The sequence below is a fragment of the Microtus ochrogaster genome, chromosome 19 (assembly GCF_000317375.1).
Source record: "Microtus ochrogaster isolate Prairie Vole_2 chromosome 19, MicOch1.0, whole genome shotgun sequence".
Classification (NCBI taxonomy): Eukaryota; Metazoa; Chordata; class Mammalia; order Rodentia; family Cricetidae; genus Microtus; species Microtus ochrogaster.
The window spans coordinates 3,550,551-3,569,548 of NC_022021.1; the positions used below are offsets into that span (position 1 = coordinate 3,550,551).

At 38.2% G+C, this 18,998-nt stretch overlaps 1 protein-coding gene across 1 annotated transcript in view; it reads right to left on the bottom strand.

Moving 5' to 3' along the window:
- The window catches only part of Ankrd31 (ankyrin repeat domain 31), a 155,623-nt gene that overhangs the window by 29,820 nt on the left and 106,805 nt on the right, over positions 1 to 18,998 (bottom strand). The window contains exons 18-22 of the mRNA XM_026783825.1: positions 18,071 to 18,233; positions 15,303 to 15,418; positions 13,237 to 13,324; positions 9,909 to 10,005; positions 1,720 to 2,635 (exon numbers count right to left, since the gene is read on the bottom strand). Of these exons, the coding sequence (XP_026639626.1) occupies positions 1,720 to 2,635; positions 9,909 to 10,005; positions 13,237 to 13,324; positions 15,303 to 15,418; positions 18,071 to 18,233 (1,380 nt within the window). The remainder of the gene's footprint in view (positions 1 to 1,719; positions 2,636 to 9,908; positions 10,006 to 13,236; positions 13,325 to 15,302; positions 15,419 to 18,070; positions 18,234 to 18,998) is intronic.

Genomic DNA, 18,998 nt, shown 5'->3' on the forward strand with positions numbered 1-18,998 from the left:
TGGATGGGGGAAACGACAACCACTAGCCCTAGAGGGCTGTGATGCCTCTGAGTTACAGAAGTGACCAACTGCTAAAGATAACTAAAGAGACGGGGTAGGGTGGGAAAAAGGTTGGGGAGTGGAAGTTTGGTAGGGAGGGGGACCTGGGACGGGTATGTAAAATAAAAAGGATTGTTTAAAAAAAGAAGAAAAAAAGAGAGCAGGTATTAGAAGTTTTTGGAGCAGATGGATGGTTTATTGTTTATGGCAGAATTTCACAGATAATACACTCGTCAAACTTGTCAAATACTACACTTTGAGTATGTATAGTGCAACTTCTACAAATTATACCCCAATAAAGATGTTTAAAATGGCTACAATTATGAAAAACTCTACTGAAGATTTATTAAGCTGACTCAGTAACTACACTGTCAAAAATCTGAGGAAACAGAACTAATCTACTAAAAACAGATGTGCTCTGGTCACTGTAAGGCAGGCATTGCTTAATGAATGGGCTGCAGGCAAACTGGAGCACTGAAGGAAATGAGAGCACAGAACTCTAATTGAAAGTTTACCATTACACTCTTTTGTTCTTAACTTAGAAGTAAAGCTTCTGAAGTAGGAAAAGTCAGAGTCTAGAAATGGGAAGAGTAGGAAACACAACCATTTAAGTTAAATTCCAGTTAGGCTGGGCTGATTTCTCGAATATTAGTCCACAAGCAAAGAAGCATATTCAATGACTTGGTAATCTTTGCCACTTCTAAATTCCTCTTTAAGGAACCCCCACCTCCATCCAGGTCTAGTAAGTTGAGCATCAAAATTGCCTAGGCTCTTACAAAGCCAGTACGTGCAGTAGGATCAGAAACCCATTGCCATTGTTCTTGAGTTCTCAGTAGTCCTCATTGTCTGCTATGTTCAGAGAGTCCGGTTTTATCCCAGGCTTTTTCAGACCCAGGCCAGCTGGCCTTGGTGAGTTCCTGATTGCTCTTCGGGCTGAGGAGGGAGGGGGACTTGATTGGGGGAGGGGGAGGGAAATGGGGGGCGGTGGCAGGGAAGAGACGGAAATCTTTAATAAATAAATAAAAAAAAATAAATTCCTCTTTAAAAAAGTGAGAATAGCCGGGCGGTGGTGGCGCACACCTTTAATCCCAGCACTCGGGAGGCAGAGGTAGGTGGATCTCTGTGAGTTCTAGGCCAGCCTGGTCTACAAGAGCTAGTCCCAGGACAGGCTCCAAAACCACAGCGAAACCCTGTCTCGAAAAAAACAAAAAAAAAAAAGTGAGAATATATGAAGTATTTTAATAGGCATATCTAACAGACCTTTTTCTCATAATTCACTTTTATGCATATATTATATTTTTAACTGAGTTTCTTACTGAAACTTCAAGTCTGTCTTAAACTGAACATCTATGGAAGACAAATTAATACATCCCTAGGAATGGCTTAGCAGTACACTGATAGCTCCTGAACCTAGTGTAGAACTAATGACAGCTCCTATGTCCTGTCTCTGCTCTGAAACCCCTCCTGAAACAAAATAACTGACTGACAGTAGCTGAGAACCAAAAGGTGCTTATAACTGAAACCTATCAGGGAAATTCCAGAATAAGGTGTGGATTTTCTTCCTAAGAATATCGTATGTTCCTACATTTAGGAAACAGTCAAATCTTATTTTCCATTTGCCTATACTATGCTACACCAACACTGCTTATAAATTTTGCAAGACTTTAGAGAAAAAAATACCTGTGTTTTAAATTCCAGAATGTCCTTTCCTGTATTAATTCTTCCACGTACTAGCAAATCTTTCAGCTGCATATTTTTCTTTTTAGGAGCTGTGCTGTGGTGAGGTGGCTTTTTAATAGGCTGTTGACGAACAGACCCAGAGGAAGGAGGGATCGGAACGCTATTCACACGCTGCACAGTATCAGTGTCTAAGACAGTAACCGCTTGATGAGCCAGAGGTTCTGATGTTCCTACAGATGGTTGATTGGAAGCTGTTTTCTTGTTTCTTCTTTTTGGATTACAACGGGAAAGGTCCAAATTCTGAGGAACAGCTGGTGGACAGGCATCATTTTGGGAAAGCACACTTTTATCTTCTGAAATACTTAGAGTGCCAGTCACTGCAGGAGAACCATCAGGTTCATAGCCTTTGACCAGAGTTTCTGTTAAACTACTTTCTGCTTGTGAATTTCCTGCTTGAGGAACAAAAGCAACAGGCTGGGATGATAATCCAGTTTTCTCAGTGCCATCTGTGAGTCTGGATTTCAATAGTCCATCCAAGGCACAATCTTGGACATTTTGTTTAGAATTCATCTCATTTCCAGAGAGTTCTTTTTTCATTTCCATCGACAATGGTATTTCTTCCATGTTTCTATTGACAGGAGAAATAGCAGAAAGACTGACAGGAGAAAGTAAGTCTGACTGGGGATATGCTGAGTTTTTCATACTAGGAGATTCTTGGCTCTTCTTCTCACTAGAGATGTCTGAGCTACATGTACGCTTCTTAATACCAGACAATGGCTTGGAATTCTTATAGTTTTGAATTTTCAGTCTTATCTTTTTCTGTTTCTTTGCCACAACTAAAAGCTTCTTTTGTCTTGTGGCCAAGTTAGACAGTTGTTCTCTCAGGGCCCCATGCTTAAATGACTCCATGGATACCCTATAAGAAAAAGAAAATGAATATTAATGGAAAATTTTCTTCACACACTGTTAATATTAACGATACTCCCTCAGAGGGAGCAACAACCGCGTGAGTAGGCCTGAGCCAGGGACACAGAAGCATGCCCAAGTAAGCAACCTCCATCAGAGCAGGTACGCGAGAGTGATCTCTGAGGGATCAGGCCTGAGTCAGTGTCCTCCATGGGACCAGTACTGAGCCAGCGACCTCCACAAGAGCAGACCCAAGCCAGCAACCTCCATGGGACCAGGCCTGAGCCAGACACCTCCACAGGACCAGGCCCCAGTCAGCAACCTGGAGAGGGAGCAGGCCTGAATGATCTCTGGGATTGTAGAATGACCCCAGGAGTGCCGTGTGACCTCTAGGGTAACTGAAACCATGGCTCCAACTGCACCACAAGGAACAACCATCTAAGACTTGGATCCCCTAGCACCAGAGACACAGCCCCAGCTACATAAATCAGAGGAAAAATATTAGTAGACAAGGTAAGAACACACCACAAAGAGTAACACAACACCAACAAAAACTAGTAGCCCTACAACAGCAAGACTTGAACACCCTAATATAGATGAAGCAGAAGAAATGACCTAAAGAATAACTTTAGGAGAATGTTAGAGACCCTAAAAGAGAAGATAAACAATTCCCTCAAAGAAATGGAGAAAAGGACAGGCAAAAAATTGAAAGATATAAATCAATCCTTTAAAGAAACAGATGAAAGAAACAATTCAAGATTTGAAAACTGAAATAGAGACAATAAAGAAAACACGAATCAAGAGAATTCTGGAACTGGAAAATACGGGGAAACTATCAGGAACCACAAATGCAAGCATAAACAGCAAAATACAAGAGATGGAAGAGAGAATTTCAAGTGTTGAAGATACAATAATCAAAGGAAACATTAAATCTAACAGAAGTTTAACACAAAATATACAGGATATAGGGGACACCATGAAAAGACCAAACTTAAGAATAATAGGGATAGAAGTTCAACTCAAAAGCACAGAAAATATATTCAACAAAATCATAGAAGAAAACATTCCCATCCTAAAGAAAGATATGCATATGAAGATACAAGAAGCTTACAGAACACCAAATAGACTGGCTCAAATAAAATCCCCTTGCCACATAATAAACAAAACACTAAACATACAGAATAAAGAAAGAATATTAAGAGCTGCAAGGGAAAAAGGCCAAGTAACATATAAAGGCAGACCTATCAGATTACATCTGACTTCTTAATGGAAACAATGAAAGCCAGAAGGTCCTGGTCAAGTGTTATGCAGACATTAAGGGACCATGGATGCCAGCCCAGACTACTACACACAGTACTACTACTTTCTATCACCAAGATATTCCATGACAGAACCATATTTAATCAATACCTAGCCACAAACCCAGCCCTACACAAAGTACTAGAAGGAAAACTTCAACCAAGGAAGTTAGCTACATCCACAAAAACACAGACAATAGAGGATCACACAGCAACAAATCCCAAAGAAGTGAAAAACACAGATTATAACATCACCAGCAATGAAAACTAAAATAACAGGAACTAGCAATCACTGGTCATTAATATCCTTTAATATAAATGAACTCAACTCACCTATAAAAAGATATAGGCTAACAGATTGGATATGAAAACATAATCCATTCTTCTGCTGCATTCAAGAAACACACTTAAACCTCAAAGATAGACATCGTCTCAGAGTAAAGGTTTGGGAAAAATTTTTCCAATCAAATGGACCTAAGAAACAGCAGGTGTAGCTATCCACATATCTAACAAAGTAGACTTCAAACTAAAATGAATCAAAAGAGATAAAAAAGATTTCATATTAGTCACAGGAAAAATCCATCAAGAGGAAATCTCAATACTGAACATCTATGCCCCAAATACAAGGGCACCCTCATATGTAAAAGAAACACTACTAAAGCTTAAATCACACATTAAACCCCACAAACTAATAGGAGGAGATTTCAACACCCCATTCTCACCACTGGACAGATATGCCAGACAGAAACTTAATAGAGAAATAAGGGAACTAACCGATGTTATGAATCAAATGAACTTAACAGACATTTATAGAACATTCCACCCAAACATAAAAGAATATAGCTTCTTCTCCGCACCTCATGGAACCTTCTCAAAATTAACCACATACTACCTAACAAAGCAAACCTCAATAGATAAAACAAAATTTGGAATAATCCCATGTATCTTCTCAGATCACCATGGCTTAAAATTAGAATTCAACAGTAACACTAATTTCAGAAAGTCCACAAACACATGGATATTAAACAATGCTCACTTGAAGCATCAATGGGTTAAGGAAGAAATAAAAGAAGAAATTAAAGACTTACTAAAATTCAATGAAAATGACCATACAACATACCAAAATTCATGAGACACAATGAAAGCAGTGTTAGGGGGAAAGTCCATAGCACTAAATGCCTATATAAAGAAGCTGGAAAAATCCTACACTAGTGCGTTAACACCTGAAAACTCTGGAACAAAAAGAAGCAAACTCACCAGGAGGACTAGAACTAGGCAGGAAATAATCAAACTGAGAGATGAAAGCAACAAAATTGAAAAAAGAAAACAATACAAAGAATCAATGAGACAAAGAGTTGGTTTTTTGAGAAAATCAACAAAATAGACAAACCTTTATTCAAACTAACCAAAAGGCAGAGAGAGAATATCCAAATTAACAAAATCAGAAATGAAAAGGGGGACATAACAACAGACACAGAGGAAACCTAGAGAATCATCAGGTCATGCTATGAAAACCTGTACTCCACAAAATTGGAAAACTTAAAAGAAATGGACAACTTTCTGGATAAATATCACTTACCAAAATTAAATACCAGATTAGCAAATTAAATAAACCTATAAGAAATAGAAACTGTCATCAAAATTCTCCTAACCAAAAAAAATCCCACAACCAGATGGTTTCACTCAGAATTCTACCAGAATTTTAAAGAACTAATACTCCTCAAATTGTTCCAAACAATAGAAACAATAGAAACTGCAGGAACATTGCCAAACTCGTTTTATGAGGCTACAGGTACCCTGAAACCAAAACCAAACAAAGACACAACTAAGAAATAGAATTACAGACCAATCTCACTCATGAATATTGATACAAAAACAATCGAAAAAATACTGGCAACTCAAATCCAAGAACATATCAGAAAAATCATCCACCATGACCAAGTAGTCTTCATCTCAGAGATGCAGGGATGGTTCAACATACAAAAATCTATCTATGTAATCTACCATATAAATAAACTGAAAAAAACCCTACATGATCATTTCATTATATGCTGAAAAAGTCTTTGACAAAATACAACATCCCTTCATGATAAAGGTCTTGAAGACAGCAGAAATACAGTGAACATATCTGAACATAATAAAGGCAATATACAGCAAGCCAACAGCCAACATCAAACTAAATTGAGAGAAACTCAAAGCAGTCCCACTGAAATCAGGAACAAGACAAGGTTGTCTACTCTCTCCATATCTATTCAGTATAGTACTTGAGATTCTAGCTAGAGCAGTAAGACAACAAAAGGAGATCAAGGGGGTAAAGCTTGGGGAAAAAAAAAAGAAGTCAAACTCTCAATATTTGCTGATGATATGATAGTTTATATAAGCAACCCCAAAAATTCTACCAAGGAACTTCTACAACTTATAAAAACCGTCAGTAATGTAGCAGGATACAAGATTAACTCAAAATAAACATGAGTAGCTCTTATTTACACAGATGATAAATGGGCTGAGAGAGAAATTAGAGGAACATCACTTTTCACAATAACCACAAATAACATAAAATATTTTGGAGTGATTCTAACCAAATAAGTGGAAGACCTGTATGACAAGACTTTAAATTTTTGAAGAAAGAAATTGAAGAACACATCAGAAAATGGAAAGATCTCCCATGCTCTTGGGTAGATAGAGTTAACATAGTAAAAATGACAATCATACCAAAAGTAATCAACAGATTCAATGCAATGCCTATAAAAATCCCATCAAAATTCTTCATAGACCTTAAAAGAACAATACTCAACTTCATATGGAAAAGCAAAAAACCCAGGATAGCCAAAACAATCCTATACAATAAAAGAACTTCTGAAGGCATCATTATCTCTGACTTCAAACTCTGTTACTACAGAGCTATAGCTCTGAAAACAGCCTACTATTGGAATCAAAAACCCGAGGACCAATCGAAGACTAGGACATCAATCCACATACCGATGAACACCTGACAAAAAAGCAGAAAATATCAAACGTAAAAAAGCATATTCAATAAATGGTGCTTGCATAACTGGATCTTATCATGTGGAATGAAAATAGATCCATATCTATTGTCATGCACAAAACTCAAATCCAAGTGGATCAAAGACCTCAACATAAAACCAACCATACTGAAGCTCATGGAAGAGAAAGTGGGAAGTACACTTGAATTCACTGGTACAGGGAACCACTTCCTAAATATAACCCCAGCATCACAGACACTGAGAGAAACAATTAATAAATGGGACCTCCTGAAACTGAAAAGCTTCTATAAAGCAAAGGACATGGTCAATAAAACAAAACTATAGCCTATAGAATGGGAAAAGATCTTCATCAACCCCACATTGGACAGAGGTCTGATTTCCAAAATATACAAATAATTTAAGAAATTGGTCATCAAAAGAACAAATAATTCAATAAAAAATGGATACAGACTTAAACAAAGAACTCTCAACAGAGGAATCTAAAATGGCTGAAAGACACTTAAGGAAATGCTCAACATCCTTAGCCATCAGAGAAATGCAAATCAAGACAACTCTGAGAGTCTATTTTACACCTGTAATAATGGCCAAGATCAAAAACACTGATGACAACTTATGCTGCAGAGGTTGTGGGGTAAAGGGAACACTCTTGCATTGCTGGTGGGAGCGCAAACTGGTACAGCCACTATGGAAATCAGTATTGCGATTTCTCAGAAAATTAGGAAACAACCTACCCCAAGACCTTGATAAACCACTTTTGTGTATATACCCAAAGGATGCTCAATCATACCATAAGGACATGTGCTCAACTATGTTCATAGCAGCATTACTTATCATAGCCAGAACCTGGAAATAACTTAAATGTCCCTGACCAAAGAATGGATAAAAAAGATGCAGTACATTTACACAATGGAGTACTACACAGTGGTAAAAAATAATGACATCTTGAAATTTGTGCGGATGGATCTAGAAAACATATTGAGTAAGGTAACCCAGACGTAGAAAGACAAATATAATATGTACTCACTCATAATTGACTTTTAGTCACAAAGCAAAGAAAAACAATCCTACAGTTCACAATCCCAGAGAACCTAGACAACAAGAGGACCCTAAGAGAGACATACATAGATACAACTACTAGGAAGTAGAAAAAGACAAGATCTTTTGAGTAAATTGGAAGCGTGGGGATCATGGGAGAGAGCAGAAGAGGAGGTGAATCTCTGTGAGTTCGAGGACAGCCTGGTCTACAGAGTGAGTTCCAGGACAGCTAGGGCTACACAGAGAAGCTCTGTCTCAATAACAAAAACAAACAAACAAAGACCTTGAAATTGAATTAATGAAAATTTCAGTAGCTTAGTTACTTTGACCAGTAACCAGACCAAAGACAACACAGGAAAGAAAAGGGTTTATTCAGTTCATAATTCTAAGTTATAATACTCAGAAAACTCACTGAGGCATGAGCTTGGGACAGTTGATCCCACCACTTTCGCAGTGAATGGCAGAAAGAAGAGCACACACCCATGGTTTCCATTACCATTCTCCTCCCTATAATGCAGGGCCCATCCTCTAAAATGGTGTTGCCTGCCATGAGCTTGATCCTCCTATATCAATTAACAATCAAGATAATCCCTCACATACATGCCCACGGGCTAACCTGATCTAGATAATTCCTCTGTGAGGCTTTCTTCCCAGGTGACTCCACACTGAGTCAGTTTGATGAAATTAACCATTACATGTAGGAAAGAAACTTAACTCCAGAATTCATGACCAGAAAAAAATTCACAAGCTCATGTAACTTCAGCTACCTCATCTTTGCCAAAGATACTCATTGGAGAGAAGACAGCATGTTCAAGGAATTAATGCTAGAAAAGCTAAATGTCTGTGTGTAGAAGAAGGAAACTAGATCCCTTTCCTCACTCTACACAAAAATCACCTCCAAGTTTATCAAAGACTACAACATAAAACCCGAAACTCTGAAACTTCTAGAGAAAACATGGGAAGTGCCCTACAACAACAGAAATAGAGAAAGACTGTTTAACAGGATTGCAGTCCTTCAGAAAATACATCCAATAACAGACAAATGATAGCTGATGAAATTCAAAACCTTCTGTCCAGCAAGGGAGATTAAGTAGGTGAACAGGCATCCCATACAATAAGAGAAATAACTGCCATCTATATATCCAACAGAGGATTAATTCTACAATATACAAGGAGGAAATAAGCCAAGCATCAAGAAAACAACCTATTTTTTAAAAATGTACCATGTTGTTGGAACAGAGAATTCTCAAAAGAAGAAATACAAATGGCTAATAAACATTTCAAACAAAGTTAAAACACATTTCCTACCAGGGAAATGAAAATTAAAACACTTTGAGATTCCATCTCACCCTAGTTAGAATAACAATCTTCAAAAACGACAACCAATACAGGAGAAGATATAGGGACAGAGGAATCCTTGTGTATTACTGTTGGGAGTGAAAACTGGTGCAACCACTATGGGCACTAGTGAGAAGCTTTCTCAAAAGCGAGAAGCTAGAAACTGAAATAATGCTGTCAGAGAACAGATTTAATCAGAGATTTAAAAAAGATATCTCAGCCTAACTACTAATATCACCCAGCTTTCAGTGGCTGTAACAAATGCCCAAATTTGTTTTGGGGTCAGACTTCTGGAGGTTTCAGTCATTGCCAGCTTACTATTCTTTCCTGTGGTGAGGCCACACACCATGGCAAGAGTGTGCGACAAAACAAAACTATTCACCTTATGGTCAAGATGCAAAAGAGAGGAAGAAGGGGCTAGGGTTCCATCATACAAAAGGTGTTTGTACCCCCAACAAACGGAAAACTTCCTTCTGGGTCCCACTACCTTCGGATAGAACCAACCTTGAAACTACACTTTTAATACATGGGCCTTTGGGAAACATCCCAAATATAAACTCTGGCATTATGATAATTTAAATGGCTTCAAGTCCTTTTCCCTACTCACCTGTATTTTTTAGCTAGATCATCCCTTTCTGTCTTCTGTTGAGCAAGTATATCATCCATAATTTCTTTTATCTCTAACATCTTTCCAATGTATTGTTCTAGAAACACAGTGATAAAATAAAAGGTCAGTTAATTGAAGAACAGGTAAATGCTTAATCTGAATCTGGTCATCCAAGGTTTTTTTTTTTTTTTTTTTGAGACAGGGTTTTTCTGTAGCTTTGGAGCCTGTACTAGAACTAGCTCTGTAGACCAGGCTGGTCTCAAACTCACAGAAATCCACCTGCTTCTGCCTTCCAAGTGCTGGGATTAAAGGCATGTGCTACCAGCACTCGGCTCAACATCTATTTTTTGAGTTAGGGTTTAAAGTCATTATTCCCAGCCAATTTTCTAACATAAGTGGCCTGCACAGTTAAATCATCGTTATGAAATGCACTGAGATACTCAGATACCACTGTACCAAGAGGGAGCAGTCCATCTTAGATTCTAATTCTGCTGGACCCTATTGACTTACGGTCTAGGAGCTGGGATTCATGGGCTCTCTATGATCAGCTATCTTTTCTTCTTGTCTGTCTTGCATGTGGTGATGTTGTATATATGTGATATATGCAGATGTCTAAGTGCAGACAGACAGATACACACACCATACATAGGCATGTGGAGGACAGATGGAATTCAGGTTGCCAGACTTGTGCAACAAGCCCGGAGGGAATTCATTGGATTTCACCTTTTTTTTTTTTTTTTTTTTTTTTTTGAGACACGGTCCCTCACTAAAACAAAAGCTTCGACTCCTTACTGAAACTGAAGCTCACTATTTTGGCTAAAATGACTGAATATTAATTTTCCATAAATAAAATGTTATGCACTATAATTTGGAACTCCCAACTATTTTTCAAAAGCATATGAATATCATAAAACAAGGCATTCCCAAACAATCCTCAAGCAAACCACATACAGTGAAAACAAGACAAGGTATTCAGTCTACAGATGAAAGTGATGCATGATGTCAATACATCACGTTCATTATTTCTAGAACAAAGACCATGCTCTCTGAGGAAAATAATGACCACTTCTATGGAAAGCAACTTTCTTTCTAGTCTTTGCAAAAAGACTGATAGTTTATCTATCAGCCTGGAAACATGGCTTAATAATTCCATCATTCTTCTTTTTAATCCTTCAAGAATTCAACTTTTCTTCAAAGTTTCAAATAATTACACTAACTCTTCTTTAATTTTTAAAGATTATTTTCTACACTACAGAATGGTGACCATGAAAGAGGATAAAAGCATCTTGGATCTATGTTCCTGAGACATTACTTTGGCCCCTGGTCTCAAGGAGCGGACACTGATGATGTATAAAGTGCATTTTCTGGAAGGAGAAAAATGGTACCCAAAGAAAGACAGCAACACAGTATCACTGGTAGGAGTCTGACTTACATACACAAAACTGGATTATGCCCAAATCCGTATTCCCAAGGAAGAACTGAAAGGCTGAAATTAATGCATGGCATTCCCACTAATCTACCTGCCACTGATTTAACTTTTGTATTTGTTTCTTAAGATCTTTGTTAATGTTTTTTGAACTGCTGCCCTTTTCTCTTAGATAACTAAACAAAATCATTATTTTAAGATGTGTTGCTTTTTTATACTGCATTTAACTGCATGAAGCTGTGATCACCTGATGGTCTACTAAAGAGCTGAATGGCCAATAGTGAGGCAGGAGCATGAATAGGTGGGGCTGGCAGGCAGGGAGCATAAGTAGAAGGAGAAACAAGGAAAAGGGCGCAACAAGAGAACAAAGGGAGGAGGATGGTAGGGGCCAGTCACCAAGCCACCCAGCCAGCCATGCAGTTAAGAAGAAATATAATATATAGAAGTAAGAAAAGAAAAAGGCCCGGGCAAAAGGAAGCTGGGATAATTTAAGCAAAGAAAAGCTGGTTTGGAACAAGCCAAGCTAAGGCTGGGCACTCTTAATTAAGAATAAGTCAGCCAGGCAGTGTTAGCACATGCTTTTAATCTCAGCACTTGGGAGGCAGAGGCAGGCAGATCTCAGTGAGTTTGAGGCCACAGCCTGGTCTACAGACTGAGTTCTAGGACAGCTAGGACTGTTTCACAGAGAAACTCTGTCTTGAAAAACAAACAAACAAAAAAAGCAAAACCAAAACCAAACAAAACACCAAAAAAAAAAAACAACTGGAAAAAAAGATAAGACTCTGTGGCTCTGTGTGTGGTTTACTGAAAGCTGGGTAGTGGGCCTTCCCCCAAAAGAGCCAAAATAATAAAAAGATCAAAAATAACCAACAGCACCATTAATTGGATGCCTGAGCTTCACAGAATCTCCATGTGCAAACCAAATGACTGGAAAAATCTAGGGTCAGTGTCTTCAGGGGAGTTTCTATCTTTCTAATACTATGGTGAAGAATTAGTTTTGGTATGAAGTATATGCTAACAACAGAGCAAAATGTGTGAAATCATTAAAAATTTAGAAATAAATTTGCTTATATACACATCCTAAACACTGGGTTTTCTAACTGAATTTTCAATTTCAGATATTAAAAATAATACCACAGTAGCACAATGCAGTCTGCTGCTGGAAGAAAGGTCATGAAGATATTTCACATGTAAATTGATACTGTGTACTTATTTATCAGAGACAATACTTTAGGGGATAAGTGTGTTTTCATTACAGTAGTAGGAAAGCTAAGACAGCATCAAAGAGCAGCAAGCTCAACACTCCTTAATTCTGGGCTTAAGAATGAAGCCACACCTTCATCTGAACATATCCTTAGTAGCTGTTTACCTCTTATTATGGTCCAGAAAGCCTCTCACATGATGCATGATATTTTGACTTTGTACAGAAATGTCTGTGTCAAAAATTCCAGAAATTCCTTGTTTGCATTACTGACTCACGTTAAAATTTGAGCACCTTAGATACTGTCATATTTTTTAAAAGTCTGGGTAGGGCTGGAGAAATGGCACAGTCGGTGAAAGAACCTGCCATATATGAGGAACCAAGTACAAATCCCTAGAGTCCACACAAACCCAGGTGTGGTTGTATGTGTCTACAACTCTAGTGCACCCAAGGAGAGATGGGGGGTGCAGACGGGAGCATTCCAGGAAACTCCTGGGTTACTTAGCCTGGTAGGCATAACTCAGTAGCAAATCACAAAGAGACCTTGTGTCAACAAGATGGGAGATGAAGACCAACACACCTGAGGTTGTCTTCTGGTCTCCATCCATGTGCCATGGCCTGACTGCCTGAACACACACACACACACACACGAGTCCACACTTTCAGCTATAATGAACTTTGAAATAAGAAGTACATATTACCTGCATCTTCAGAGTCTCTTATTTCAAGCTTTAATAAGTTTTCTTGTTTTTCTTCTATGTCTTGTAAAATAGCACTGATGGTCTGATGCTGCCAGATAAAAACGTTAGGAATTCCATTATAAGAAGGAACGTGTTTCTGGGTGGTGGTGGCACACCAGCACTCGGGAGGCAGAGTTCGAGGCCAGCATGGTCTATAGAGCAAGTTCCAGGATAAGCTACACAGAGAAAACCTGTCTCAAAAAATCCAAATAACAAAAAAAAGGAAAGATGTACGTTCAGATAGTCTGATAAATACAAATAAAACATAGCTTAAAAGCTCATCTGTCTTTGCTCTCAAAATGCACTTATGTTTTATGTAACTTTAAATGAATGAATGTTGAAGACATAAACAATTTAAATATATCTTGATTTATATAGAGCTCTACTGAAAAACAGAAGAAAAGGAGTAACTATAGAAGGAATTATGTCATTTTTTTACTTAATTTGAAATTATAGCCACAGGAGAAAAAACCCCAACCCAACATATACTATTTTATGATCACATATGCAAAAGTTCACTTTAAGACTTCATGACTGTCTCTGTACATTATTAAAATCCCACACACAGTCCTAGATATATCAAACACTACTCTGAAAAGGCACAAGAAATGGTTTGACTCTATGATTTTGTGAGCGTGGCGATATGAATTCCTGCCTGAATGCACTCGGCTCACTCTGCTAGCTCCCTCTTTCCTCTAAGAACCATGCAGTGGGCTCCAGAGTCAGGCTGCCTGTGTGTGCTCCTGGCCCCGCTTCTTCCCAGCTGACTGACTGCAGCAGGTTCTTCCTCCTATCCCTGAGCTGAGAGGATCTATTCATGTAAAATGTGAACAACAACAGTATTATAAACTAAGAACTCAAAAAGATTGGTTATTATTGTTCCATAAAATCCATCTCATACAGAAAACTTCTGCTAAACATGATCCTTATGATTATCTTTTGGTAAGTTAATATATTATTTCAGGACCACGTAATGCCTTTTACAAAACACTTTCTCATTAGTTCTTAGAAGCAGAAACATGTTTTTTTATTTTTGTGTATGTTTTCCAAAATCCTGTGTACATAACTGTCATGTATAAGTAATGATTCGTGGGCTGACTCATACGACCTATCTTTTCATATATTCTCAATAAATATTTATGATTTTTATTATGTGTCACAGCCTCCTAAGTATACTGCTCCAAACTCTTACTCTGATGTTTACAAGGAATGTGGAATATACAAAGAATAAAATCATTTGGTAATTTATAGAAAAATTTCTACATTTATTTGTGTGCGTGTGCATGCCAGAAGACAACTTTCAGAGGTTGGTTCTGTCTTTCCACACGTGGATTTTAGGGATGGAACTCAAACTGTCAGACTAGGTGGACAGTGCCTTCACTCAGTGAGGTATCTTACTAGACCCGGGAAAGCAATCTTTGAGCTGCCAGTTATTAAATGCATCACAGTAAAACTACAAAATATGAAACTGCAAAAAAAACCCCAAAACCATAAGGTCTATCGGTAAAGTGTTTATGATTACAGAGGCAAACAGAAGGTCTAAATTTGTGCCCAGGCTAAACATCTACAGAAGGGTATTATCTGTGCAAGACTTTCCTATCTTGCTTATATTGTAGATGTACCTAATCTTCAACACAACGGACTAAGTCATATCCAATGTAATATTGAAGATGGTACCTTAATTAAGTTTGTGGAATAAACTTAGTGGTTTTTCACTGAAAATATCATGATTATTAAATCGATCCATTTGTAAATATGAACTACATGTCATAGTTTGGGGAGTGAATGATGACACAATGTACAGTAGCAATTTCTGTGGACAAAGAAACAGTCAAACAACTTGAGCAGGGTGGAAGGAGAGCAGCTAATTTATACTCCCCTAGACAGAGTTAATCAGAGTATATCTTCTTAACCCATTCTGTTCCATCGACATGAAAACCCATGACTGCTGTCAAGGCCCAGTGGCTGGCTAGTCAAAGGAATGGTATTTCTAGGCTGAGGAATGAAAGAACTTCAATACCACTCACCGCAGGGAGGTTTTCACTTCTCTTAGCTTTGCGTAAGGGGGAAGGAGGAGCAATGGTTTTTCCATCATCACAAGGACATGGCTTACATCTTTTTGGTCGGAGAGCAGGATGTTTTACTTTAAAGAAAATGAAGTTGGAAAGTAAGACTGTTCAAAATATTGTTCTATCAGTTTTAACTGTCATAAGGATGAAAAGGATAAATTAAGACTACAATTATTGTTTTATTCTAGGTAGCTTCTCATTACTATTAACTATGACAACATTTTATGAGCTTTTATCACATACTAGATTATTTTTTAGTGTAACATCTTGGCAAATATTCAATGAACCCTTTGAGATAGGTAGTTTGTTACAAATGTTATAGAAGTTAAATGTCAGAAAAGTTCAAAAAATTGTGCAGTATCACAGTTGGTTACTGTAAGTAGATGTTATCTGAATCCAAGTCCACGCTTTCAACTGCTCAGACTCATTGCTCTGTGGTGCTCTCCTGGGCTCTTCCCCTATTATGAGTTCCTTTGCCCTATGCTCTATTACTTTATGCTCCTCATTCCTCTGGGAATCTGACCAAGAAAGAATACATTCAAGAAACAATACACATAGGGACTGAGAAAGCGCTTTACAGCAGACTCCTAATATCTCCAGGTGTGACTGCAGAAAGGAAGAGAAAATACTGGGGCCCCAGAGAGAGAAGAGTTTTAGTAATTCCAACCTTGATCTTCATGTGATCTAGAACACTAACAAATTGTTACATATTGAATATTCTTGGTTTTAACCAATCACATCAGCAAGTCATCTATTCTTGAAAATTCAGTTGGTGAGGAGCATGGTAGGCTGGGAAGACATGTTCTCACTACTGCATTCTCCACAGCAAGAGCAGACACATTACTGAGTTTCTTCTGAGTCAAGGTTTAATCAAGAGGAAAAGGGAAAACAATTCTCTTCCAACACTATAAAGAAGGAACTACTGCATCACAACTCCATAGCTATACATCTTCTTGAAATATTCTCTTCATTATGAATCTAACAAATTCAGGAATTATTACAATTTTAAGGTAATAAAATCTTAGCTGCAAGGGCTTTCAAACAATGTCACATTTTCCGGCCCTTCTACAAGTAAATCAGCAGCTTGGTCTCAATTATCTGCCTCATAACAAAGATGGGGAGGGTAATGTTTAATAGTTGGTGTGTGTTTCACTCCAGCAACCCCAAACCAACAGCATCATATGGGCTTGGTAATGCAGCTTAGTAATAAAGGCTTTCCTAACATCCACACGCACAATCCCTGGTTTAATCCCTAACACTACACTTATGAACTCCAGGCCCTGGAAATGGGAATTGTGGGAGAAAAAGCTTATCTATGGAAGACATAATTTAAAATGTGTAATATTTGGTAACAGAATGAATGTGCCTTTCATTTAAGTACCTTACTGCTCCTTTCTCACACAGCACACACCAAGTTCATCTGCCCTGTGCTTCTAACGCTCATTCCTCGTTCACACTGTCCTGAATCCACAGGGTTCTTCACTGACTTCCTTTCTCCATATCCAGGCTCTATTTGCCCTTCAATTTTCAACATACACATTCTAGTTCTTAAATCTCCAATTTCTCCCAGAATTTAACACCACTAGTTTATACTGTTTGGATAATGAAAATATTAATAACTGCTTATTATTTATTTTACCAATAAATTATAGTTATGACGTCACTTGTCTATTATTGCTTCTTCCAGTCAGAGATAGCCTAGACTTAATAATGTTTTGACTTGCATGGGTTTTAGCTTTATGATGGCGCAGGAGTAGGACACATTCTGGAGAAATCAATTTGGATTTGGGTCTCTCCCCTAGCAAGCAGTATGTGCTGATCCATTTTCTTGGTGTATAGGCTACAAACAGCTTCCAGTCATCTAAGCAACCCTAAGATGAATAGCTGATGCTCCACGGCATTCTGCATTGCTAGGTTATGTGTTCAATGGCCAGTTGGGTATCTTTCTGAATAAAAATGTGCAAAGATAGAGAAGTACACAACCTCCAGCAAGTCCCACAGACATTCAAACAGGTGGTTTCTGATGACATTCTAGGATACTCTTTCTAGAAGACCAGTAACAACAAATGTAACCATCCAGTGGGCCACAGAAGAGTTTGTGAACCTAGAGACAGATCTTCCAAAATGATTGTAAGATTCAAGCATGAGGCAAATGTCTAATTGCACTGCCCATCAGGAGAAATTTGTAAAAAAAATTTTTAAATTAAGGAAAAAATTTTATATAATACTATAACAGTATTAATAAAATAGCATCCTTTGAACTAAAACTTAAAAATGTAAAAGGAAGGTGGGGAAGGAAAACTAGTAGTAATAAAAGATCTATAAATCTTACTATTTTTAGAGATTTATTTATTTTTATTTTATGTGTATGGGTGTTTGCCTACGTGTATACAGCCTACAGAGGCCAGAAGAGAGCATCAGAGACCCTGGAACTGGAGTTACAGATGGTTGTGAGCTCACCATGTGGTTGCTAGGAATCGAACCTGGGTCCTTTGGAAGAGCATCTGTACTTTTAACTGCTGAGCCATCTCTCCTGCCCCTAAATCAAATTTTAGAATACTGATTTCTAGAAATAAATGATGAATATTTAAGAATTCAATGAACACAGAGAAACATCTACCCCAAGTTAGGAAATAACATCATATTACATATGCAAAGATTTTCTTTTACTAAACAGAGACATACACCTCTATAAGACAGAAAGTAGTGCTGCCCACCATGCGTACCAGGCACTGTAGAGCCGACCTCATCTCCATTACTGGTTTCAACAGCACCATAAGATCTTAGTAGGTCTTTCATTTTTTCATCATCTGCTTCTTCCAAAGCAGTCCTCTGTTTCTGATCTTTCTGATTAGGGTTTGCTCCATGTTCTAGGAGTGTCTCAGCTGCCTGGAAGGTAATCATTCAGTTATGTCTACATATATCTGCTGTTATCTTAAGACTCCACCACCAAGCACATCTCTTCAAAGTATAAACAATAAACATTTCAATTACATTTGATAAGGACACTGCAACTTTGATTTGACTTGACTGGTCTCGTAGGGAAACACAAACAACAGTACTAAACACAGTATGCTGCTTCCCTGCAGTAAAGAGGTGAGCATAGGTAATACCACTTAGAGATCACGGCTGCCCAGAATTGCACTTCTGCTCCCCAAAAGTAGCTGCAAACCATGTATGCCGGGCTGAAACACAGTGAATATGACTAAGTAACAGGATTCTTTATTGAATAAATTCAAATAGCAAAATATAGCTCACAACTACTGTACAGCACAGGTTTACCCTGCAGGTTCAGCCACTTGTATGCAAATGTGGAGTCTCTGATACCGCCCCACTGTTCTTCCCACCATGCTGGAGGACAGAGTAAAGAAGATGGCAAGCCTTGCTTCAGGACCAATTCAGTGTAGTTTAATAAAGTCCTAAAATTCTCCCTATAGAAATACGTCACCAACAATTATGATCACAAGATATCAAAGATGGAGGTGGTATTTTAACAAGTCAAAAAGGTTGTGGCCGGGCGGTGGGGTGGTGGCGCACGCCTTTAATCCCAGCACTCGGGAAACAGAGGCAGGCGGATTTCTGTGAGTTCGAGACCAGCCTGGTCTACAAGAGCTAGTTCCAGGACAGGCTCCAAAACCACAGAGAAACCCTGTC